Source organism: Mobula birostris, chromosome 14 (assembly GCF_030028105.1).
Source record: "Mobula birostris isolate sMobBir1 chromosome 14, sMobBir1.hap1, whole genome shotgun sequence".
NCBI classification, from domain to species: Eukaryota; Metazoa; Chordata; class Chondrichthyes; order Myliobatiformes; family Myliobatidae; genus Mobula; species Mobula birostris.
Window position 1 is genome coordinate 65,924,822 of NC_092383.1, and position 25,200 is coordinate 65,950,021.

The 25,200-nt window shown below is 38.3% G+C and overlaps 1 protein-coding gene across 3 annotated transcripts in view; it reads left to right on the forward strand.

Annotated features, from left to right (window-relative positions):
* c14h6orf89 (chromosome 14 C6orf89 homolog) overlaps positions 1–24,146 on the forward strand; it is a 37,142-nt gene extending 12,996 nt beyond the window's left edge. For 2 of the 3 annotated variants that reach the window (XM_072278630.1, XM_072278631.1), the window contains exons 3-7: positions 7,918–8,063; positions 9,626–9,777; positions 18,008–18,143; positions 21,613–21,745; positions 23,673–24,146. In XM_072278630.1, the coding sequence (XP_072134731.1) occupies positions 7,918–8,063; positions 9,626–9,777; positions 18,008–18,143; positions 21,613–21,745; positions 23,673–23,755 (650 nt within the window). In that variant the 3' untranslated portion in view covers positions 23,756–24,146. Of the gene's footprint in view, positions 1–7,917; positions 8,064–9,625; positions 9,778–18,007; positions 18,144–21,612; positions 21,746–22,375; positions 22,650–23,672 lie in introns of all 3 variants that reach the window. The other variant, XR_011889109.1, reaches the window with a different exon arrangement.
* The last annotated feature ends 1,054 nt before the right edge of the window (positions 24,147–25,200 follow it).

The following is a 25,200-nucleotide window of genomic DNA, read 5'->3' on the forward strand; positions in this document are numbered from 1 at the left end:
CTCTGAAGGGCATGGGTCTTTATCACTTAGTTTTTCAAAGGGAAGTGGAACAGCTGCTGTATATTTTAAGGATGAGATAGATTTTGGTAAGTAAGTGTTGAATGGATAATAGGAATTCATCCGATAGGAATGTAGAGTTGAAGTTTCAAGCAGATTCACTGTAATCTCACTTATGGCAGAACAGGTTTGATGGATGAGTGGCTTATTGCTTTGAAAAATGAAAAAAAAACTTGAGCAAAGAGATTAGGGTAATTTGAGATGTAAGATTTACAATGCTATTAATGGATGTATAATTTATTAACGTTCAATGAAAATAACTAGAACAAAGTTGCTGCAGAATGCTGACAAATTGGAAGAAAAGTTAAATTCCTACATCCAATTTACTATTTGCTCTGGAAACTAATTTAGTTCCAGTCAGCATATGAAAATAAGAGCAGAAGAAGGCCACACAACAGTGCAGACTCCCAGGCCTATCCTGCCATTTGATGTGATCTTGGCTGATCCATCCCTGGTTCTCATCTGGTCTTTTCATCTGCCATTTCCTTGTTACCTCATATCTGTGGTCTTTCAAAGGTTTACCTGCTTCCTCTCAAAATATCCCCATTGATCTGGCCTCCATAACTCTCTTCTGTAGAGAATTACTGTTATTTACCATCTTCTGAAGCAAGTTCTTATAGTATGACACTGATTGGACATGAGGACAAATTAACAGGTGTGACGCCAAACCAAGTTATCAGACGATTGATACTAATGAGAGAGATAAGGGAGACAATGGAGAAACGTTCAAAATGTTAATGAGAGAGGAGAGAGAGATTAACGCGAAAGAAACACAATTCAGAATATTGACAGACCGGTTGCTTTGAACCTGAACTGTTTGAAGTTTGATGGACAGGCGATACCCCAGCAGGGGAATAAAAAGAACAAGTTTGCTAAGGCACACACCACGAGATCACGAGATAACGAGACCCTGGAAGAGCGGTGTGCCCCCACAAGTTGGTGGGAGTTTGGAGGTCCGGTTCGCGGGAACTGACCATAGACTCACAGGGTGAAAAGGTATGATCGGTGGGAACCTGGTGTGTGTGTCCGCCCTTGCCTGGGTGCTGGGTTCACTGCGGAAGAACGGTCGTATCTGGAACGGAGGGGTCACAGTCGGTGACCACAGTGGGATAGAAGATATAAAAGGGTCCGCCTAAAACCAACTGCGAAGAACATCAAAGGTCTGCTTGAATCAAAATTTGCATCTCTCTCTCTCTCTCCCCAACGGCACAACAGCGATTACTGCGAACTGTACTAAGCTGAACTGAACTCTGCGTCACTTAGGACTGATCATTTTACCCCTAGACTGCGATAGAGCTTGGTTTGATTCCTATTACACTAGTTCTGTGTACATGTGTGTATTATCATTGCTAACCTGTTGTATTTATATCCTTACGATTAGAGTACTGTGTTATTTATTTCTTTAATAAAGCTTTATTAGTTCCTAGTAATCCAGAGTCCAACTAGTGGTCCACTTCTGCTGGTTTGGCAACCCCGTTACGGGGTACATAACACAGGAAATGTAGTGTTGGTATTATATTTTCGCACACATTCTTATGACTAAAAGTGACCCAATCACTGGGATTTTTAGAATATTTATAAGCTGTAAATTGAAATTTCTCTATAATTCTTTATTGGACTTTATATGCAATCCTCCAACATGGTTGATAATGCTGGGATTAGGAATGTCACTGCCACATTTTCTTTTGGGCCGTTCTCCTGGTTGAGACTGGTCTCCAGACTCCGTTGATAAAGTTAACTGAACTTTCATCTTGTAGATGCTTGCTGAAATTTTGGTCATTCTGTTTATTTGTAGCTCCAAACTTTGTAGAATGTTAATTAGCTCAGACTTGTATTCTGTCACTTGTACAGTACTTAGCTGAAATAAAAAGCAGCCTTTGTAAAATAAACAGAAAAAAAAATGATTGCTTTTATCACACAGTCTTTTAAATGCCCAAGATTACTTGGTCATTATTTTCTCCAATAACCTATCTTTGCTTTCCTCCACTTTTAAAATATACTTTATAATTCTTCTCTGTATTTTCCTTTTTGTTTTTTTTTCTACCTCCAAATTTATTTTTGTTTAAAGTAGTACTTGTCTTTTTAACAAAACATTTATCTGGTGTTACCATTAAGGTCAAGAAATGTGTCAGTGCAACAGGATGTAAAGTACAGCCAATGCTTGTTGTGCATGGCTGGACAGTCCTCATGGGACATCATCTTTTCTACAGATGCAGTTAAGTGAAAGGGCGTCAACTTTTCATTGCTAATACATAACATATGTCTTTGAAAAAGCCCCTTTGCTGAATATGAAATGACTTGGAATAAGGAAAAGTACCATTTGTTTGCCTTTCACTTGGAAAGTGTTTATCCCTTTCAATATACACTCAGTGCCCACTTTATTAGGTACATGTGTACATCTGCCCGTTAATAGAAATATCTAACCAGCCAAAAATGTGACAGCAACTCAGTGCATAAAAACATGCAGACATAGTCAAGATGTTCGTTCAGTTATTGTTCAGACCAAACATCAGAATGGAGAAGAAATGTGATCTAAGCGACTTTGATCATGGAATGCCAGACGGGTTGGTTTGAGTGTCTCAGAAACTGTTGATCTCCTGGGATTTTCATGTACAACATTCTCTAAACTTTACGAGAATTGGACAAAAAAAAAACAGCCAGTGAACAGCAGTTCTGTGAGCAAAAAGTGCCTTATTAATGAGAAATGTTGGAGGAGAATGACCAAACTGGTTCAAGGCAACAGTAACTCAAATAACCATGTGTTACAACAGTGGTGTGCGGAGGAGCATCTCTGAATGCTCAACATGCCTAACCTTGAAGTGGATGGGCTGTAGCAGCAGAAGGCCATGAACATACTCTTATTGACCACTATACTAGGTACAGGAGTTACCTAATAAAATGGCTACTGAGTGTAGAGTCTAATTAACTACCCTGGACACTCAATGGCATTGCTAACCATCATCATTGTGGGGAAGGGGGTTAACATAAGTACCATGGGTTCAGGAGCAGTTCAGAAATGCGATATCCTGCAGCAAGTGACTCATTTTGAAACACCCTAAAGTCTTTTCACCATCGGCAAAGTACACATGTGTCACCATATACAGCCCTGAGATTCGTTTTCTTGTGGGCATACTTTGTAAGTCCAGGAATCATAACAAAATCAACAAAAGACCACACCCAACAGGATGGACAAACAATCAATGTGCAAAAGACAACAAACTGTGCAAATACAAAATAAGAAAGAAATAATGATAATAAATAAATAAACTATAAACATAGGGAACATGAGATGAAGAGTCCTTCAAAGTGAGTCCATAGGTTGCGGGAATGGTTCAGTGATGGGGAGAGTGAAGTTATCCCTGCTGGTTCAAGAGCCTGATGGTTAAGGTGCAATAAATGTTACTGAACCTGGTGCTGAGAATAATACTTCCTAATGTCAGCAGTGAGAAGAGATTATGACCTGGGTGGTGGGAGTCCCTGATGGAGGATGCTATTCCTGCAACAGCACACTATATAGATGTGCTTAATGGTGGGGAAGGCTTATCTGTGGTGTATTGGGCCATATCCACTACTTTTTGTAGGATTTTCCATTCAAGGGCATTAATGTTTTCATACAGGGCAAAGTACTCTCCACCACACGTGATGCAACCAGTCAGTGTACTCTCCACCACACATCTACAGAGGTCTGGGTAGCCTGTAACCTGATGGCATGAATATCAAATTCTCCCTCCAGTAAAAAAAAATCCCTCCCCTCCCCTCATTTTCCATTCCTTACTCTGGCCTTTTACCTTTTTTCATCAGCCTGTTACTTCTCCCTGGGTACCCTTCTCTATCCCTTTCTTCTATGGTTCACCTTTCTCTTCTATCAGATTCCTTCTTCTCCAACCTTTGTCCTTCCCACCCACTTGGCTTTACCTCTTACCTTCTAGCTAGCCTCCTTCCCCTCTCCCTAGCTTTTTATTCTGGTGTCTTTGCAAACTTCTAAGGAAGCTGAGGCATTGCCATGTTTTCTTCATAATTGCATTTGCATGCAAGGTCCAGGACAGATCCTCTGAAATGATAATACTGAGGAATTTAGAGATCCTGACCCTCTCCACCTCTGATCCTCCGATGAGGACAGATTACTGGAGTTCCGATTTCCTCCTCCAGAAGTTAATAATTAGCTCTTTGGTCTTGCTGACATTGAGTAAGAGGTTGTTATTCTGGTACCACTCAAGTCAGATTTTCCATCTCCCTACTAAATGCTGATCCAATGAGGCCGTCCCCCCCCCCCAATTCTTCTAAGCTCCAGCAAGTATAGACCCAGAGCCATGAAATGCTCGTCATATGTTAACCTGGCATTATTCTTGTAACCACCTCTAGATCCTCCCCAATGACAGTGCATCCTTTCTTAGATATGGGGCCAGAGCAGTTTACAGTGCTCCAAACGTGGTCTGCCCAATGCCTCATAAAGCCTCAGAATTACATCCTTGCTTTTATATTCTAGTCCTCTAAAAATGAACATTAACATTGCATTTGCTTTCCTTACTACTGAATGAACCCGGAAGTTGACCTTCAGGTCAGGGGTTCCCAACTTCTCTTTGCCGTGGACCAATGCCATTATGTAAGGGGACCATGGACCCCAAATTGTGAACCCCTACTGTAGAGAATCCTGCGCTAGGATTCCCAAGTCCCTTTGTACCTCATATTTCTGAATTCCCTCCCCATTTAGAAAATAGTCTACGCCTTTGTTCCTTCTACCAAAGTGTATTACTCTTCACTTCTCTGCATGTATTCCTTCTGTCAATTCTTTGCTCATTCTCCTAATCTGTCCCAAGTCCTCCTGCAAACACCCTACTTCCTCAATATAACCTTGCCCTCCACCTATCTTTGTATCATCTACAAACTAAGCTGCAAAGCTATCAATTCCACCATCAGATCATTATCATATGATGTGAAAAGTAGCGAACTCAATGTCAACCCTTATTGAACACCACTAGTCACTGACAACCAACCATAAAATTACCCTTTTATTCCCCCTCTTTGCCTTCTACCAGTCAGCCAATCTTTTGTCCATGTTAGTATCCTTCCTGTAATCCCTTAACTTGTTTAGCAACCTCATACATAGCACAAACGCCTTCTGAAAATCCAAGTAAACAGCATCTACTGATTCTCCTTTGTCTATCCTGCAAATTATCTCTTAAAAGAATTCCAACTGATTTGTCTGGTAAGATTTCCCTTTGATAAAACAAGCGGAAATCAACAAAGTTTTATTATGTGCTTCCAAGTACCCTGAAATCTCATACTTAATAACACATTCTAACATCTTTCCAATCACTGAAATTTGGCTAACTGACCTATACTTTCCTGTTTTTTGCCTCCTTCCCTTAAAGACTGGAGTGATATTTGTGATTTCTCAGTCCTCTGGGACCATTCTAGAATCTATTGATTCTTGAAAGATTATTACTGATGCCTCCACAATCTCTTCAGCTACCTCTTTCAAAACCCTGGGGTGTAGTACATCTGGTCCAGGTGACTCATCTACTTTCAGACGTTTCAGCTTCCCAAGCACCTTCTGAGATGGGACAAATGATAGAAAAGTGGTTAGAGCAGAACAGGACAAATGATTGGTTTCCAAACTGGCTGAATATGACTTTATTGACTGAATTGGAATTGGTTTATTATTGTTACATTTACAAGTACACAAGCCACAGTGAAAAAAGCATATATGTACAGTTTATACAGATCAATTCATTACAGAGTGCATTGAGATAGCAACAAGGTAAAATGAGAATGCATGATAAAGTGTAACAGATACAAAGAAAGTGCAGTGCAGGTAGACAATGTGCCCGATCACAATGAGATAGGTTGGGAGGTCAAGAGACCATCTTATCATACTAGGGAACTATTCAGTAGGCTTATAACGGTGGGGTAGAAGCTGTCCTTGAGTCTGGTGATTTGTGCTTTTAGAGTGCATGGAGGAGAAGCTGGTTTCTGTGATGTGGACACAGATTAGCACAACTCTTTGCAGTTTTTACAGTTACTGCAGAGAAATTGCCAAGCCGTGATGCACCCAGATAGGAATCTTTCTATGGTGCTTCAATAAAAGTCAGAATGGATCACTGGGGACATGCCAAAACGCTTTAGCCTCTTGAGGAAGTAGAGACATTGGTGAACTTTCTTGGCTGCGGTGTCTACATGGTTGGACCAGGATGGGCTATTTGTGGTGTTAGCTCCTAGGAACTTGAATATCTCAATCCCAGTATGTTTTATGTAGTCAGGAGCATGTGCACTGTCTCATTTCCACCCCTCCCCCACCCCCACACGTCAATGACCAGCTTTTTGTTTTGCTGACATTAAGGGAAAGGCTGTTGTCATGACACCATGATACCGAGCTCTCTCTCTTTCCCTGTATTCCAATTCATTGTTATTTGGGATTCGACTCACTGAGGTGGTATCATCTGCAATCTTGTGGATAGAGTTAAAGCAGAATCTAGCCAACAGGGAATTTGCTTTGCTTTGCATGTTTTGGTGCCATGTGCATTTGGTAGTAATGTTAATTTATTTGGGGAGAAAGAAAAATACAAACTGGACGATTGGGTTACTGGAATGCATATTTAAGTGAATTTCAATTATTTATTAACAAAGGATTTTGTTTTTTGCTGATCTGTGAATGCGAGGGGAAAACTTATATCAAAAATCTCCCAAGCAAGTCTCTAAATAATTTGTATCATATGTTATGTACCCCCGTAACTGGGTTGCCAAACCAGCAGAAATGGACCACTAGTTGGAGTCTGGTTTACTAGAAACTAATAAAGTTTTATTAAAGAAATAAGTAACACAGTACTCTAATCGTAAGGATATAAATGCAGCAGGTTAGCAATGATAAAATACACATGTACACAGAACTAGGGTAATAGGAATCAACGAAACTCCGTCGCAGTCTAGGGGTAAAATAATCAGTCTTAAGTGGCGCACAGTTCAGTTCAGTTTAGTGCAGTTCGCAGTAATCGCTGTTGTGCCGTTGGGGGGAGAGAGAGAGAGAGAGATGCAAATTTTGATTCAAGCAGACCTTTGATGTTCTTCGCAGCTGGCTTTCGGGCGGACCCTTTTATGTCTTCTATCCCGCTGTGGTCACCGACTGTGACCCCTCCGTTCCAGATACGACCATTCTTCCGCGGTGAACCCAGCACCCAGGCAAGGGCGGACACACACACCAGGTTCCCGCCAATCGTCCCTTTTCACCCTGTGAGTCTATGGTTGGTTCCCGCGAACCGGACCTCCAAACTCCCACCAACTTGTGAGGGCACGCCGCTCTTCCAGGGTCTCGTGATCTCGTGGTGTCGTGCCTTAGCAAACCTGTTCTTTTTATCCCCCTGCTGGGGTGTCGCCTGTCCATCAAACTTCAAACAGTTCAGGTTCAAAGCAACCGGTCTGTCAATATTCTGAATTGTGTCTCTTTTCGTTAATCTCTCTCATCTCTCATTAACACTTTGAACGTTTCTCCATTTGTCTCCCTTACCTCTCTCTCATTAGCATCAATCTTCTGATAACTTGGTTTTTCGTCACACTAGAGAAAAGAAAATAAATAAGAAGGTATAGACTATAGAGACAAAAGTTCTGAAGTTACAATACAGGTGAACAAAATAACAGAGGAATAGTGAAAAGAACAATCTTAATATTAAAAAATTATAACACCAGAGAAATATCCTATAGATTTGATTGTTAAACTTTACAAAAAAGATTTATAAAATAGTTTAAAGGTGGATTTTAAAGTAGATTTATTTTATATGGTGGGGGGAGAATTCCTGATCCTATATGCTTTAACAAGTAAGCATGACTTCCATTGTGTTAATTACAATTATTTTTTGCTTGTTACAGTTTTTCATGACTGGGGTCATATAGGATGTGAGCATCTGATACCTAACTGTACTGAATGTGCTAGCCTGAGTGCTGTTGGAACTGTGAGTGACAGGAAACATATTTCCAAGTATAATCATCGAATAATACAACCAATTGTAATCAAGGTGAGATGATCATTTAGATATAAGTACTGGTGGTTTCATTTTGAGAAATTTTAATAGTGGATCATCTTTATTGCCCACCAAAATTTGAAGAGTCAACATGTTGGAAGATTGTTTTTGAGTGCAGTGTCTGAACTGTGTTTGATATGAGTGAATAAGCTTTTTTATGGAAAGATTGTCAATTTATGCTCAAATTTCTGTAATACATTTTAATGCAGAAAGGTTTCTTAGAGATTATTTCTGAAATTTGTAAAATTATCTAAAAATGTAGAATAGTGTAGAGAACAAATACATGCTTTGGTTTATAAGAGATTTGATCTACTGTTGGAGACTGTTAGTTCTTTATAAAAGGAAGGGATTGGCAGTGGTCCAAAGTGATGGGGAAATTGTTTGTGGTTAGTCTATAATGCAATTTCAGGGTTGAATAATGTTAGCGTTGCAAAATTACAATACTGAGTTTTATTGTTAACATAATTACATCACATTCAATCATGTTTTATGGTTTCCATTATGAGATTACATATTTTAATGGTCTAAAATATTGTTATACTATACTGATGTTTTGTGTAAATTTATGTTGGTGATTTTGCTAAATATGACAGCAATTATATTAAACAAGCAGCAGAACCCTGGTGTTTGGGAGTTGGTTTTAGCACTGCAATTAACTTGAACTGCAGTAAGATAGGTCAGGAAATTAACCAGAATTCATACGGTTGACTGCTATCATTCTTTCTTCCTTTACTTATTGAGATACAGCACAGAATAGCCCTTTCCAAGCCTTTGTTGCACACTGCCCAGCAATCTTCCCTGATTTCTGAACTCCTATCCTAATCACAGGACAATTTACAACGACCAATTAACCAATATAATGACCAATTATATTTTTAGAGTGTGGGAGGAAACGGGAGCATCCAGAGGAAACCCACGCGATCACGGAGAGAACGTTCAAACTTCTTATGGGCAGTGGCAGGAATTGAACCCAGCTCACTGGTACTGTCAAGTGTTGTGCTAACCACTACACCACTGTTCCTTGTAGGAATGCTCATTGTGGTCAGCAGATGAAGACTTAAGAAATACAGAGCTGAAGTTGTTTGTGGTCAGATAGCCTGCAAGTGACCCTGGTGATGTGACAGTGATGGAACCTTCAGTTTAATTCATGAAAAGGACAGGGCATTCTGAGGTGGGAAATGAAAGGGGAGTAAAATCCGTTTTAGAGTGGTATTTCTTGGAATCACTGATTCTGAACATCAATTGATTCAGGTATTGAATATAAACAATTGTGCTTAAATAGAAAAGTAAATAAAACATGGTTTTATTTAATTAAGTTGATTTAATTATGTTCAATCAACTTAACACAATGGTTAGATCAGAATTATGAATATATAATGTATAGCTGTGGGATTGTAAATGAAATTATAATTTAGGATTCATTTACATCCTTGCCTCTTAACATTTAGTACGCAGATTATTGAGGTTTACAGTATGCATTCCTGCAGGTAACTGAATAGTTCATTTAAATGTGACGCATGTATTAAATGTGTATTCTTTTTCACTATGTCCTGTAGAGTGGATCAGCTATATCATTGTCATATGGGGATTTGAAGCGTTTACATTCAGAATATAGAGAAGCCATGGATGTATATCTTGAAGATGGAGAGAATCTTGAAGTCAATAAAAACTCAGTGTTTCCAGAAGAATCCAACCTAATTATTCACTGGTGAGATTTAAGTATAGTGAATCTACTTACTATCTTCTCTTAAAAAATCCTTGGATTTTGATATTTTTAAATGTTGATATTAGCATTTGAAAACATTCATGTTTACCTTTTTGTTGTCCTGTGCAGCAGATTTCTTTTGTATTGCTGCTGTAGCATATGATGTTCTGTAACCAATGCCTAAAATTGAGTCTTGATCAAATTCATTCAGGAAATTGAGCAATTTAAGAATGAGAAATGTTTTACTGGTAGTCAACCACGGAATTGCCTGGTTGATCAATGTAACAACCAATATCACAAACTGTTAACTGGTTTTCTGACTTTCTGAAATTTCAAACATGGGCTGAACACCAGGCAGGTAACATTTAAACCATGCATGCACAGGAAATAATTACATAGGAGGCATCAACATCCTGGAGAGTCACCACAAAGAAGTCACTGGGCCAGAGCAGCAACATATATCATGTAACTACTGAGGCTTAGGCTATGATGCATCAATTGATTCAACTCCTTTCTGCCAACAATGTGGCACAAGTTCTGTGTGATTAAATTATATCTACTTGCTTGCAAAAAGCTCAACCTGTTCAGTACAAATACACACAAAAGTACATGTGAAATAGAAGCAGAAATAACCTTTTTGGATATGTTGTCTGCTGTATTTTTTCCATTGAGATTGACCCTCTGTGTTAAGCTCAATTTGCTGCCTCACCCATATATTGGGTTCCATTGTATTTTTAATATCCTGGATATGAATCTTGAATATACTTATTGATGATTTATGCATCCACAGCTCACTGAGGTGGAGAAATTCAAAGGTTGGAAACCCTCTTCATAAAATAATTTCTCCTTGTCTCAATTCTAAACGGCTGACTCTTTTCCAAAGTCTTTGTCTCCATTAATATGTCAGCCCCTCTCAGAATAATTCATGTCTTAGTGAAATCACCTGTATCTTTCGAAGTCCACTCTGAATTGGTTCGCTTTACTGCGCCTTTCCGAACATCCTCAAGAATTAAAAATTTGTAACTGTTTACTACCTGAATTTTTAGGTCTTGTAGTTCGTTATTTAACACACCAACGTCCTGATATATACCAATGTTTACCAGTCTGCCTTATTTTTAAGAAATTTTTTTTATTATTGTCAAAATTAATTTCTTCATTTTATCCCTACATTTCACTCAATCTTGATTCCATCCTCTTAAATCACTTTCCCCTTCCTTGATCTCTCTGGCTTTATCTCTGGAGACAAACTGTCTACCACTGTCTTTTATATACCTACCAATTCCCACAGCTGTCTTGACTATACTTATTCCCACCCCATGTCCTGAAAAAATACTATTTCCTTTTCTCAGTTCCTTTGTCTCCACCACATTTGTTCCCAGGATGAAAGCTTGGTAGGAAGTTGAAAAGCAGGACCTCGAGGTTGGTAATCTCAGGATTACTACCTGTGCTACGTGCCAGTGAGGGTAAAAATAGGATGCGCTGGAGGATGAACAAGTGGCTGAGGAACTGGTGTAGGGGGCAGGGTTTCAGATTTCAGGATCATTGGGACCTCTTCTGGGGCAGGTGGGACCTGTACAAGAGAGACGGGTTACACTTGAACTACAAGGGGACCAATATCCTTTCAGGGAGGTTTGTTAGTGCTATTGGGGAGGCTTTAAACTAGATTTGCAGGGGGATGGGAACCAGAGTGCCAGAGCTGACAGTGTGGCTGGAGTGAAAATAAATGATGTTAAAAGTTCAAGCAAATCCGCTAATAGGTTGGGAGTGGTGGTAAAAATCTTCTGAGGTGTATATATTTCAATGCTAGGAGTATTGCGGGGAAGGCGGATGAGTTGAGGGTGTGGATTGACACATGGAATTATGATGTTATAGCAATTAGTGAAACTTGGCTACAGGAGGGGCAGGACTGGCAGCTTAATATTCCAGGGTTCCGATGTTTCAGATGTGATTGAGGCAGAGGGATGAAAGGTGGGGGAGTAGCATTGCTTGTTAGGGAAAATATTACAACAGTGCTCAGGCAGGACAGATTAGAGGGCTTGTCTACTGAGTCCTTATGGGTGGAGCTGAGAAACAGGAAAGGTATGGGATTGTATTACAGACCACCCAATAGTCAACGAGAATTGGAAGAGCAAATCTGCAGAGAGATAGCAGGCAACTGCAGGAAACATAAAGTTGTGGTGGTAGGGGATTTTAATTTTCCATATATTGATTGGGACTCCCATACTGTTCAGGGTCTAGATGGTTTAGAGTTTGTAAAATGTGTTCAGGAAAGTTTTCTAAATCAATATATAGAGGGACCAACTAGAGGGGATGCAATATTGGATCTCCTGTTAGGAAACAAGTTAGGATAAGTGGACGGAAGTCTGTGTAGGGGAGCACTTTAGTTCCAGTGATCATAACACCATTAGTTTCAACTTGATCATGGACAAGGATAGATCTGGTTCTAGGGTTGAGGTTCTGAACTGGAAGAAGGCCAAATTTGAAGAAAGGAGAAAGGATCTAAGAAGCGTGGATTGGGACAGGTTGTTCTCTGGCAAGGATGTGATCGGTAAGTGGGAAGCCTTCAAAGGAGAAATTTTGAGAGTGAAGAGTTTGTATGTTCCTGTCAGGATTAGAGGCAAAGTGAATAGGAATAAGGAACTTTGGTTCTCAAGGGATATTGCAACTCTGATAAAGAAGAAGAGGGAGTTGTATGACATGTATAGGAAACAGGGAGTAAATAAGGTGCTTGAGGAGTATAAGAAGTGCAAGAAAATACTTAAGAAAGAAATCAGGGGGCTAAAAGAAGACATGAGGTTGCCTTGGGAGTCAAATTGAAGGATAATCCAAAGAGCTTTTACAGGTATATTAAGAGCAAAAGGATTGTAAGGGATAAAATTGGTCCTCTTGGAGATCAGGGTGTCGGCTATGTGCGGAACCAAAGGAAATGGGGGAGATCTTAGATAGGTTTTTTGCGTCTGTATTTACTAAGGAAACTGGCATGAAGTCTATGGAATTAAGGGAAACAAGTAGTGAGATCATGGAAACTGTACAGATTGAAAAGGAGGAGGTGTTTGCTGTCTTGAGGAGAATTAAAGTGGATAAATCCCCGGGACCTGACAGGGTGTTCCCTCGGACCTTGAAGGAGACTAGTGTTGAAATTGCAGGGGCCCTGGCAGAAATATTTAAAATGTTGCTGTCTACAGGTGAGGTGCCAGAGGATTGGAGAGGGGCTCATGTTGTTCCGTTGTTTAAAAAAGGATCAAAAAGTAATCCAGGAAATTATAGGCCGGTAAGTTTAACGTCGGTAGTAGGTAAGTTATTGGAGGGAGTACTAAGAGACAGAATCTACAAGCATTTGGATAGACAGGGACTTATTAGGGAGAGTCAACATGGCTTTGTGCGTGGTAGGTCATGTTTGACCAATCTATTGGAGTTTTTCGAGGAGGTTACCAGGAAAGTGGATGAAGGGAAGGCAGTGGATATTGTCTACATGGACTTCAGTAAGGCCTTTGACAAGGTCCCGCATGGGAGGTTAGTTAGGAAAATTCATTCGCTAGGTATACATGGAGAGGTGGTAAATTGGATTAGGCCTTGGCTCAATGGAAGAAGCCAAAGAGTGGTAGTAGAGAATTGCTTTTCCGAGTGGAGGCCTGTGTCTAGTGGTGTGCCACCGGGATCAGTGCTGGGTCCATTGTTATTTGTCATCGATATCAATGATCTGGATGATAATGTGGTAAATTGGATCAGCAAATTTGCTGATGATACAAAGATTGGAGGTGTAGTAGACAGTGAGGAAGGTTTTCAGAACCTGCAGAGGGACTTGGACCAGCTGGAAAAATGGACTGAAAAATGGCAGATGGAGTTTAATACTGACAAGTGTGAGGTATTGCATGTTGGAAGGACAAACTAAGGTAGAACATACAGGGTTAATGGTAAGGCACTGAAGAGTGCAGTAGAACAGAGGGATCTGGGAATACAGATACAAAATTCCCTAAAAGTGGCGTCACAGTTAGATAGGGTCGTAAAGAGAGCTTTTGGTACATTGGCCTTTATTAATCAAAGTATTGAGTATAAGAGCTGGAATGTTATGATGAGGTTGTATAAGGCATTGGTGAGGCCGAATCTGGAGTATTGTGTTCAGTTTTAGTCACTAAATTACAGGAAGGATATAAATAAGGTTGAAAGAGTGCAGAGAAGGTTTACAAGGATGTTGCCGGGACTTGAGAAACTCAGTTACAGAGAAAGGTTGAATAGGTTAGGACTTTATTCCCTGGAGCGTAGAAGAATGAGGGGAGATTTGATAGAGGTATATAAAATTATGATGGGTATAGATAGAGTGAATGCAAGCAGGCTTTTTCCACTGAGGCAAAGGGAGAAAAAAACCAGAGGACATGGGTTAAGGGTGAGGGGGGAAAAGTTTAAAGGGAACATTAGAGGGGGCTTCTTCACACAGAGAGTGATGGGAGTATGGAATGAGCTGCCAGATGAGGTGGTAAATGCGGGTTCTTTTTTAACATTTAAGAATAAATTGGACAGATACATGGATGGGAGGTGTATGGAGGGATATGGTCCATGTGCAGGTCAGTGGGACTAGGCAGAAAATGGTTCGGCACAGCCAAGAAGGGCCAAAAGGCCTGTTTCTGTGCTGTAGTTTTTCTATGGTTTCTATGGTTTCTTTTTCAGAACATCAGAGATGTCCTCCTTCTTCAAAGAACAGGGTTTCCCTTCTTCCACCATTGCCCTCACCAGTGTCTCCTCCATTTCCCAGGCACCTGCCCATCAGGATCCTACCCACCAAAAGCATCTTCCACCACCACCCCCCCCCCCAACTCTCTGCTTTCTGCGGGGATTGCTCGCTCTAGCACATCCCTGTAAGCAGAAGATGTGCTACACCTGCCCATTCACCTCCTCCCTCACATTAATTCGAAGCCCTAAACAGTCCTTTCAGGTGAGGAAAGACTTCACCTGTGTATCTGATCTGTTAGGGTCACCTGCTGTGTTCACTGCTCCTGATGTGCCCTCCTCTATATTGCTGAGACCTGATGTAGAAAGTGGGACTGCTTTGGGCACCTTCGCTCCATCTGCAAGAAGCAGGATTTGCTGATGACCAACCATTTTAATTCCAGTCCCCATCCCCATTCCAACATGTTGGTCCGTGGCCTGTACTGCCACGATGTGGCCACTCTCAAGTTGGAAGAGTAACACCTCATATTCCATCTGGGTGGCCTCCAACCTGATGGCAGGAGCATTGATTTTGCTAACTTCTGCTAATTTTCCTCTCCCCTTTCTCTCTCCTTCCATTTCCCCACTCTGACTCCCACTTACCCCTCTTCCTCACCTGCCTATCACTTCCCCATGTTGCCCCTCCTCTTTCCCTTTCTCCCATGGTCCACTCTTCTCTCCTATTAGGTTTCTCCTTCTCCAGCATGTTACCTTTCCCACCTATTGCCTTACTTCATCCACCCTCTCCCACCCACCTGGCTTCACCCATCACCTCCTATCTTGTACTCCTTCTTCTTCTCACCCTCCCCCACCCTTCTTATTCTGACTTCTTCGCCCCTCCTTTCCAGTCCTGATAAAGGGCTTCGGTCCAAAGCATTGAGTATTTATTCATCTCCATAGATGTTGTTGTTGCTCAGTCCTCTTAACCTGTAAATAGCAGCTGATATTGAGCCCTGTTTTATCATTTTGCCAAGCTGAAGATGAATGATCCAACACAAAATGCTGGAAAACTCAGCAAGTCAGGCAGCGTATGTGGAGGGCAACAGTGGACGTTTTGGGCTGAGACCCTTTATCACGGCTAGAAAGGAAGGGGCATAAGATGGTTGTGGTGGGGGTTGGGGAAGAGTACAAACTGGCAGGTAATAGGTGAGAAGGAAGGTGGGTGGGTGGGGGAGGCAGGGTGATGTAAGAAGCAGGGAGGTGATAGGTGGAAGAGATGAAGAAGAAGGAATCTGATGGGAGAGGATGGGTGACCATTGAAGAAAAAGAAAAAGAAGAGGAAACAAAGGGAGGTGATGGACAGGTGAGGCAAAAAATATGGGTGAGAGGGGAATCAAAATGGGGAATAGAAAAAGTGGGGGGGGTGGGAGAGAGATCATCAGATGTTGGAGAAATCAATGTTCATGCCATCGGGTTGAGGCTACCTAGACAGAATTTATTTTAGTCTGTTTCTAACCATTAGTCCTTGCCATACTAATCAACTCCCTTTATCGGCATCCCACCCATCGCTGGCTGTAGTGCATGCCAACTATAAAATGCACAACAGAAACCAGTTGACATTCTGAGGCAACTCCAAAATCCACAACATTTGCCAAAGGTACGAAAGGAGTTTGTCCAAGTTCCCCTCTTAAAATCCTGACTTGTTAATGTATTGTTGTTCCTACATTGCCTTTAGATCAAAGTAGTAGAACAAATCACCTATGAACAAATATGGGAAAAACTACATTTTACAGATGGCAGCAATTAGTGACAGTCACATTCCTATCATTTGGAAGGCAGTTAAGGATTTCCATTTGCCTTACCTAAAATACCCGTTATTAAAGAATAAAAAGATTGCTGGAAGGCATATAATCTCCCAACCAAAAGAGAGGAGAAAGTGATGGCTAAATCAAAAATTCTTCCTTTTATAATTTAGCTCTTTCTTTCTACCAATATTGTTACTTATTGTGCCATTTGATTTCTTTATATGTGAGTGTTTAACTTTGAATTTGTCTGTGTAATCATTTTATAATTTTCAGACCTGTTTATTGTTAAACAATTAAATTAATCAAAGGGCTCTTTTTTTTACATTTGCCATAAGTTAAATTTCTGAATTCATCATTTATATTTAAGCAGCATCCACCCATCTCAAAAACCTAAATACTTTTACCTTATTTTGTATGGATAGAACAACCAACCATTCTGAGTCCGTGATAGTTGTCAACGTCCAGTATTTAAGCTAGGGTAATTTGGTCATTGCTGCTTTTTTCATTCAAAAAATTGAATGAAATCTAGAGAACATTTATTTTTTAAATGTTACATTAATTTTGTGAGTTAATAAATATGCAAGCCACTATTCATTACATACCTATCAAAAATAGCATTTGAATTTTAAATATTTTTAATGATTTCCCGAAGTTTGTTTCATGGAGAGAAATGGAGATATTGGTATCTTACCTCATTTGAGCTTTTAAGTAATGTGGAAATCAAGTTCATTTGTAAAAATGTAATATCAAAAAAATATACATTTATGACAGAGCTATACTACTGAGAATCAGTCATAAAACATAGTCAGTTCTCACATTATTGACAAGACTAAAGGATTAGGACTAAGTAACTGCATGTAGTAATGGTTGGGCTGGAGGAATAACATTGATAATTGGATGTTTTCTTATTGTTATATCATCCGTCCCTTTCTAATTTTAATTAACGACGTAATTGTATGGTATTTTCTAATTCTGTTTTTATAGTTTAGTGTATAAATATCTCATTTTCCTTAAGGCATAAATGCAATTTCAATATTTATACCATAAGATGTAGGAGCAGAATTAGGCCATACAGCCCATCAAGTCTGATCTGGCATTATCTCATGACTGATATATTTTCTCATCTCGACCCCATTCTCCTGCCACCACTCCATAATCTTTTGCCAACTAAGAACTTATCAACCCATTTTGGAATGGACGTTTATTTATACCTGGGGATATTGAGAGAACTTGAGTTCAAACCTAGTAAAATATTTCTAAACAAATGTCCTGTGCAAAATTTATTTGCATGTAAACCCTTGCTTTTCATCACGTGACCCTGGTAGAGATAATTGTTCAGAAGTGATACCAAAATGTTGGAATTATTTTTGTGTATTCCAATTTTTGTATAAAAAATTATATTCACAAATTTATTCAAAAAACTCATTAGTCTAAAATCATAGTTTGTAGAAACCCTGTTTTCTGTTAGAATCCAGAATTACAAATCAATCACAGCCTTTGTTAAAGGGAGTACATAGAGAGGAATGGAAAACAGATTTGTATATTATAAATTAACGTATATTATGATTTCAAAGTGTACAATACTTACCTCTAGTTTTAAATTCTGACTGCATTTTAAATTATAACAGGTATAATAGTGGATTGCTGAAAACATTCATTTACTTACTTTGTTCTTTCAATTCAGACATTTGATCCTTATTTTGAAGAAGTAAAGCAGTAATGGATATATTTTCCTGTATTTTTGAACAGTAACCAGATTTTAATCTTTTCCTCATAATAATCAGGAGAAAACAACGTATAAATGGAATGCATATTCTACGAGCAATTTTTCCAAATTCAAGCATGTTACCCTTTGAGAATAAAGTAACCCTGAAGAAATGTTTAATAACACCTAGCCGTGGTTCTCCATTCCAATTCCTGGTAAGGAAGATTGAAATAAGAGAATTGTGCTCTGTGGCTAAATACTAAACAAAAATGAAACTTTAATTATCTGTTCTCTTATAAAACTACTCATGAAAAGCATTCACGATTTTTAAAATTGGAGAAGTAGAGCATGTTTTTGTCCGTCAAGTTTTCTCGATTTACAAAAGCCTCTCTAATTTTAGTTGTTTCTGTAATACATTTCTTCATTGAATTAATGTTTTCATCAGCCTTGCAAATAATGCCATAATTTGATGTTTAGCTTGAGAGGAGGAGGAATTTCAAATCTTTGTCTTAAATTTAATTAAGGTAATCTTAAAAGGGAAAAGTAAATTACAGTAAACTAACTGAATTGTCCCCCGGATAAGCATACAGATGAAATTAATTTGGTACATTACAAGACCAATATAAATCTTTCAAACTGTAGATGCTCTATTTGAAGCAACTGTGTCCAGAAAGAGAGAGAGAATATAAGAAAATATTTCACTAGCACAGTGAAATTAGAACTTCAGAACACTAGAAGAGTTGTGAAATTAAGAAAATGGGAGGAGAATAACAAGAGATGCAGAAAGCGCTTTAAATGCATTGATATTTTTAAAAGTCATTTGGTGGCAAAGTATTGGGTAATTGAAAAAAAGTTTTCAAACTTCTGATATTTTCTTTCCTGAAACCTCGGGTGTCTCCATGTGTCAATGATTATGATGTAATATGTGATTGTTTAAAACAAAACGCTTGTGATGAGCAGCAGTAAATTGTATATATTAGAGTGGATTGTTGCTACTGCTCTATAACCTTTAAATTAACAAAATATCCCAGGGCTTCAACTCAAACATAAAAATTGATGTCAAGTCACAAGTTATTATTGAAATTATCAAAAACTTGATTTAGATTGAATGAGTATCTTAAAAGAAGAATGAAAGGTGTAAGCCTTTGGAGAGGGAGTTTAAGAGCTTGGGGCATTGCCATTTAAAGGTTGCATATGGTGATGCAATTGAATTTGAAATAAGATGACAGTATTAGTGGAGCACAAATATCTTCAGGCTCCTGAGTTAACATATATTGATGAGATTTTTTGAATAGCTTAGCCATGATACAGAAAGTCACCAGCAAAGAGAATTGGATAAACGTGATAGGACAAGAATTAGGACATGAATAGCAGAGCATAGTTTGACTTCATGTTTATAGAGAGGAGGAAGAGGGAATGAGGGAGCCCAACCAGAAATGCATTAAAATGGTCAATTCCAGAATCCGAATCAGGTTTATTATCATTGATATATGTCGTGAAAATTGTTGTTTTGCAGTAGCAATACAGTGTAATACATCTGTTACAAATTACAATAAGAAAAGTATTTTAAGAATTAAATGAGTAGTACAAAAAGAGGGCAAAAATAGTGAGGTAGTATTCATGGGTTCGTTGTCTATTCAGAAATCTGATGGCAGAGGGGAAGAAGCTATTCCTAAAACATTGGGTATGTGTCTTCTGGCTCTTGTACATCCTTACTGATAGTGGTAATGAAAAGGGAGCATGTCCTGGGTAATGAGACTCCTTAATAATGGATGCCACCTTTTTGAGGCATCGCTTTTTGAAGATGTCCTCAACAAAATTGCCTTTGTGAGTCTAAAAAACAAATACAAAGAGGCAGACTTACAGACTTGGGGCAATATTACGTGGACAAAAACAGATAGTTTTTTTCATGCTAGGCATAATGCCAAAGATTCATTACTTTTCACAATGTTAGGTGGAGCTAATCATGAGGGAACGTGGGATTCATTTAAATGTTCAAGGCTTTGAGGTGTTAAGTAACATGGACAGAAGCTAGGTAAATAGAATGATTAGCTTTAATTGATCAGCCTTAAAATTGTATAGCTAAGCATGCAACTTGTGATTCATTGTAATCACATTTTTGTTTCTTTGGAAGCTGTTTGTTAAATCCAGTTGTACTATTTTATAAAAAGCTATTGAAATGAAGGTACAAAGTATTGCCATATAGCTGACATTTCATACAAACTCTATAATTTAGTACTGCAATATGGGCAAACTCAATGGGGGTGATTTTTTTTAGAGAGATGCATTGTGTACTGTTTTATTTTCACAGATAAGACAATAAGACGATAATTTGAATAAACTGGATTTAAAACTGTGAATACATATTTTTCTCCATTTGCTTATTTTCTGAACTTGTGACATTTCTAAAATATTTACACAATACTATGCGTGCTGGAAATCTGAAAAAACTGAACAGGCAACAGTCAGCCTCTGAGAGTGGAGCACAATTAGCATTTTGGGTTAATAGCCTCTCATGAAAATTGGGAGTAGTTGGAGATGTAGAGAAAAAGAGGGAGTAGAAAGAAGTGGAAAAACAGGAAAGATTTTGTAGCCCCACCAGCTCCATATAGAGAACAAATGGCAGTCCTTTTCATTGTTTAATCTTCTTTCCCTTTCAGCTTATCACAAACTTGCCTCCTTCCCCACCACCCTTGATCACCATTTCCTTTCCATTTCAAAAACCTGTTCTTTTCTCTCACTTCTGATAAAAGGCCTGTGACTAAAGTATTAGCACCCTTTCTCTGCTGTTACTGCCTGACCTTCTGATTATATCCTGTAGTTTCTGTAGCAGGACTAAGTTGTTATGGTTTAAAAGAACTAAAGTTGCTTTTTGTACCACTTCACTGAAACTTTTGCCTCATCTGGAAGTACTTGCAGATATAGCTACATTAAAAAAATGAAATATGAATTTCAATTGTATGTGTTTGTAGAGCAGAATCAAACACGAGGTAAGTATGTTCAGCCCATGGTTTTAATGGCATTTTTGGTTTATTTTTCTTCATTAAAAGCTATGCTGTACTTTCTGTGTCTTGGTTTGCATTTCCAAAGAATGAGTTATGTTTAATATTTCAAAATTGGAACCACCATCACTGTATAGTGTAGTTAATAAGAGTGGTTAGATGGCTTCAAATTTTTAATTTTCATATTATGAAAAAAGAACTGATTCAGTTTTGGGCTGTTTTTGGGTCTTGGCTACTCATGTTAATTTCTAGTTTCTTTTGTAAAATTTTATAGTTCTTATTATGTGATGCTTAAGATCTGATAGTTTTGGCAGTATTTGCCAACTTGATTGTACGATTAGTTTTTTAAAAAGGCATCATATTAAACAGTTACCCCATTTGAGAAAATTCTAGAGTAGGTAACAGTTTTTAGAAATAAAAATATTTGAGATGAAGATTTATGTATAGAATTGTCCAGGCAGAAACATTTTCATAAATTCATTTGAAAAAGGCTTAAATGACTTAATTTTTAGCCTGACATTTTAAGTAAAATATTACTGTTTTGTTTAAAGGGATCGTCTACTTTAGGGGATTCATGTAACTCACTTGTGAATTTTTTTAAAGAAAATAGACTGTAAGTGCAAATATTGTGTAATTTTTAAATGCTGCTTGATTTTATGTCTCTTTTTTTGCTTTTTTGTAGTCCCACCAGCTCCATATAGAGAACAGTTGGCTGCTTGTAGGGAGAGGTAATCTGAAACTTCAGATCAAAGCCTCTGAAAAATGTGCAGAACAGTGTGGTTCCTTTTTAGTCCAACTAGGTGAAGGTGATATCGGTAGGTAGTAAAGTTTACTGTTTTGTGTTCTCATTGTTTTCATATTGTATGTGAGTGGATGTGTTGCTCTTTCTCCCAGGTCACCAGCAAAAGAAATAGGCATCATCTAAAGCAGTGGTCCCCAACCTCCGGGCCGCGGACTGATACTGGGCCGAGAAGCATGCAGGGGTGCAGCAGTAGCCAGAACGTACCCAGCACATCTTTAAGAAAAAAGTTCGGCTACCGCTGCACCCCTGCATGCTTCGCGGCTCGGACGTTGGGGACCACTGATCTAAAGGATGTAATCCATTTTAGTTAAACATGAATTCCTTAAGAAGAAAAGAATTACAGTCTGTTTTAGTGGTCATCTTGGTTTAAGCTTCCATTCAGTCTTCTCCGTAGCTTTGGCGTGTTTGTGTGTGTGAGAGAGAAAATGAAAGAGAATGAATATGAAGTGCAGAAAATACTGCTTCACCAGCAGTACCAAAGGTTCAATGGCTATCACCAGGTGTGCGCCACTGTAACAATGACCGCTGTTTATAATGTAACACAACAGAAGAAATATGTAGCTATTTATATGTATATATGCTGGTTGTGGACAGTTGTATGCAGGTGCGCTAGGACAGAATCCTCTTCACCTTTTTCTTTCAGGTGCTTTACCAATCACTGGTGCTATGCACCTGGTCCATCATTGACCAATTGCATGAGCGTGAAAATCGCACATCAGAAAATGTGGCCCAGGCAATATTTCCTTTATCTGAAATGGATTAAATTTGTGGCTGAACTTAATAAAAGATGCAGCTATCTATGATTAAACCAGACGGTCTGTTTCATACTGTACATAATATCAGTGGAAAGTCTTGGCTGTAGAGTCCTACGATGTTTCACTGTGTACACAGTTGAAATGACCAGACTCCATGGAATGGTAACTACTTCCTGGTTCTACTTTCCCCAGTAAGCTAATGGATTTATAAATGAGAAGAAGAATTTTAAAATCTATGAATATTAAAAAGACATATTTTGATAAACCAAGTTGTTCACTATTAGCTTGAGCTGAATGTTGGAATTGTAATCATAAGACATAGGAGCAGAATTAGGCCATTCAACTCATAGAATCTGCTCCGCTATTCAATCATGATTGAGTTATTCTTCCCTTTCATCCCCATTCCCCTGCCTTCTTCTCTTGATATTTAACACTCTTACTAATAAAGAACCTATCAGCCTTTGCTTTAAATATACCCATTGACTTGGCCTCCATAACAAATTCCACAGATTCGCTACCCTCTAGCTAAAGAAATTCTTCCCCAGCTCTGTTCTAATTCAGTGTTTCTTTATTCTTTACTCCTTTATTAATAATGTTAATGTCATAATTTTCAAAGTATTGAGGCACAAAATATCTATTATTGAATGGAGGATTTATTTAATTTAAAGAATGAAGAACATTTTTGTTTGTATTGTTCTGGAATCAAAAAATCAAGCATGCACAATTGCAAGCAACCTGAGATGGTTTGCAAAATTATCTGATGTTGCATTGGCACATTACTAATCCTTGTTTTATAGAATGCTTTTATTACAATCCCAAGCAACAGACCATGCTACATGAGGTGCCTTGCTCATGATCAAACAGTAAATTACTTCCTTATTTTTATTAGAAGTGTGCAAAATGGTGCTCCTAATTTTTTCCCTAAGTCTTTGCTAATTCTGTACAAACTACAAAATTGATCACATTACAATCTACTAAATAAAACGTGCCATGTCGTCCAATAGACCATTTACAGTGCTAACTGGCCACGTGCGCTTCTTCCCATTTAAGTTCATCTTGACTCTTCAATACTCAAATTAATTCATGCTCAACTACTTCCTGTAGATGGGGTAAAGAGGTATGATGTTTATTTATTACACTCTATTAACTGCATTTACTTGACTATTTTAAAATACTGTTTTGCAGTTTATGCGAATTCAAATTATTGGCAGATGACCATTTCACCAGCTGGAGAGCAAACTGTTATTATTTGTGTTGGATCCATCTAATTCGGGATGCTTTTGGCTCTGTTACATCATTTCTGTGCAAAATTGCTGTTATTAAAGTCTTAAATCGGGTGCAGAAGTGAGCCATTCAGCCCCTTGAGTCTGCACCACCAATTCAAAAAATCATGACTGATCTGCACTGGTGAACTTGGATTTGTGTTCCAAAGTTATACTTCAATTTTTACACATGGACTATCACTTTGAAATCTATTGACTGCAATGCACATCAATCCCAAGTACTATCTGTGTCATTGACTTTTGAAATGCTCAATGTACTTCCTGAGTTTCAGATGTCTTTCAGCATCTAAAGTTCCTCTTTGGTTATGTGTAAACACTTATTTGATAAAATGCACAATATATTAAAGCTCGAGGAAATAAAATATTTTACTTTTGACTTTTTGCTTGTGGTCTTAGTTAACTAATGATGCAGAATAAATTATTAATATTTTCAGGGAGAAGTCATTAATAAATTACTGTTTCTTTAGAATGAAACAGAAGTTTATTAGTCATTAAATGGAACGAGCAGAAGACAATATTAAATTTTGGAGAATGAGGATAAAATATTCTCCAAGAAAGGAAAATAATGGTACAATTCTTACTGCTTTGCTTCAAGCAAAACATTTGTGTGTAAAATTATGACTGCTACAAAATAGAATTTGTATAAAATCTGGTGACTTAGAAAATTGGCAATAATAATAATGAGGCCTCTGTGTACATATTTTATATATTTGTATATGTATAATGTTAAAAATCATTGAAATATTTGCCTTGGTTTTTTTTTGAAAAAGCTAAATATTTGAATCACAAATATGTTTAAGCAATTTAATGGTATGTTCAAAATAAAATTTGTTTCAAGTGTTATTGCAAACCTCACCTTTGTTGTAGGCCATAAAAAGGGGGAATAAAAACCCCTTTGATGCCATCACTTTGCAATCTGTAGTATCAATTTGAACGTGATGAACTCTTGTAATACATTATATTTATACACACAGTCATTCAGTCACTTTCAGTTTTTAGTGTATTCTACCACTAAACACAAGAGAATTGGATCATGCATGAATTGAATAATAACGTGGGTATCGTGAGGGTCCAGACAAGAGGCACTACTTTTTCTAATGAGTTACAAGCCACATAAAACTCATGCACAATCTGGTGTTTTAAGTTTTTTTTTGTGATGATTAATTCTTAATGTGACATGAAAAAAATTACAGTGTACCCCATTTTCTGGCTGTTCAGGGAATGGAAATTTGCCCTTCCAGAATATGAGGGAAAATAACTAAAGAAATGCAAAATATAAAACAAGCAACAAAATTTGCCCATTTTTGTCAAGGATTTGCATTATGGGAAATTGTGATACTGTTTTCTGGGGGCAATATCGCTGTAATCCAGCGGTGTGTTGCAGTACTTATAGATGAATCAGAAAATTAAGTAGAAGCACAAGGGCAGCA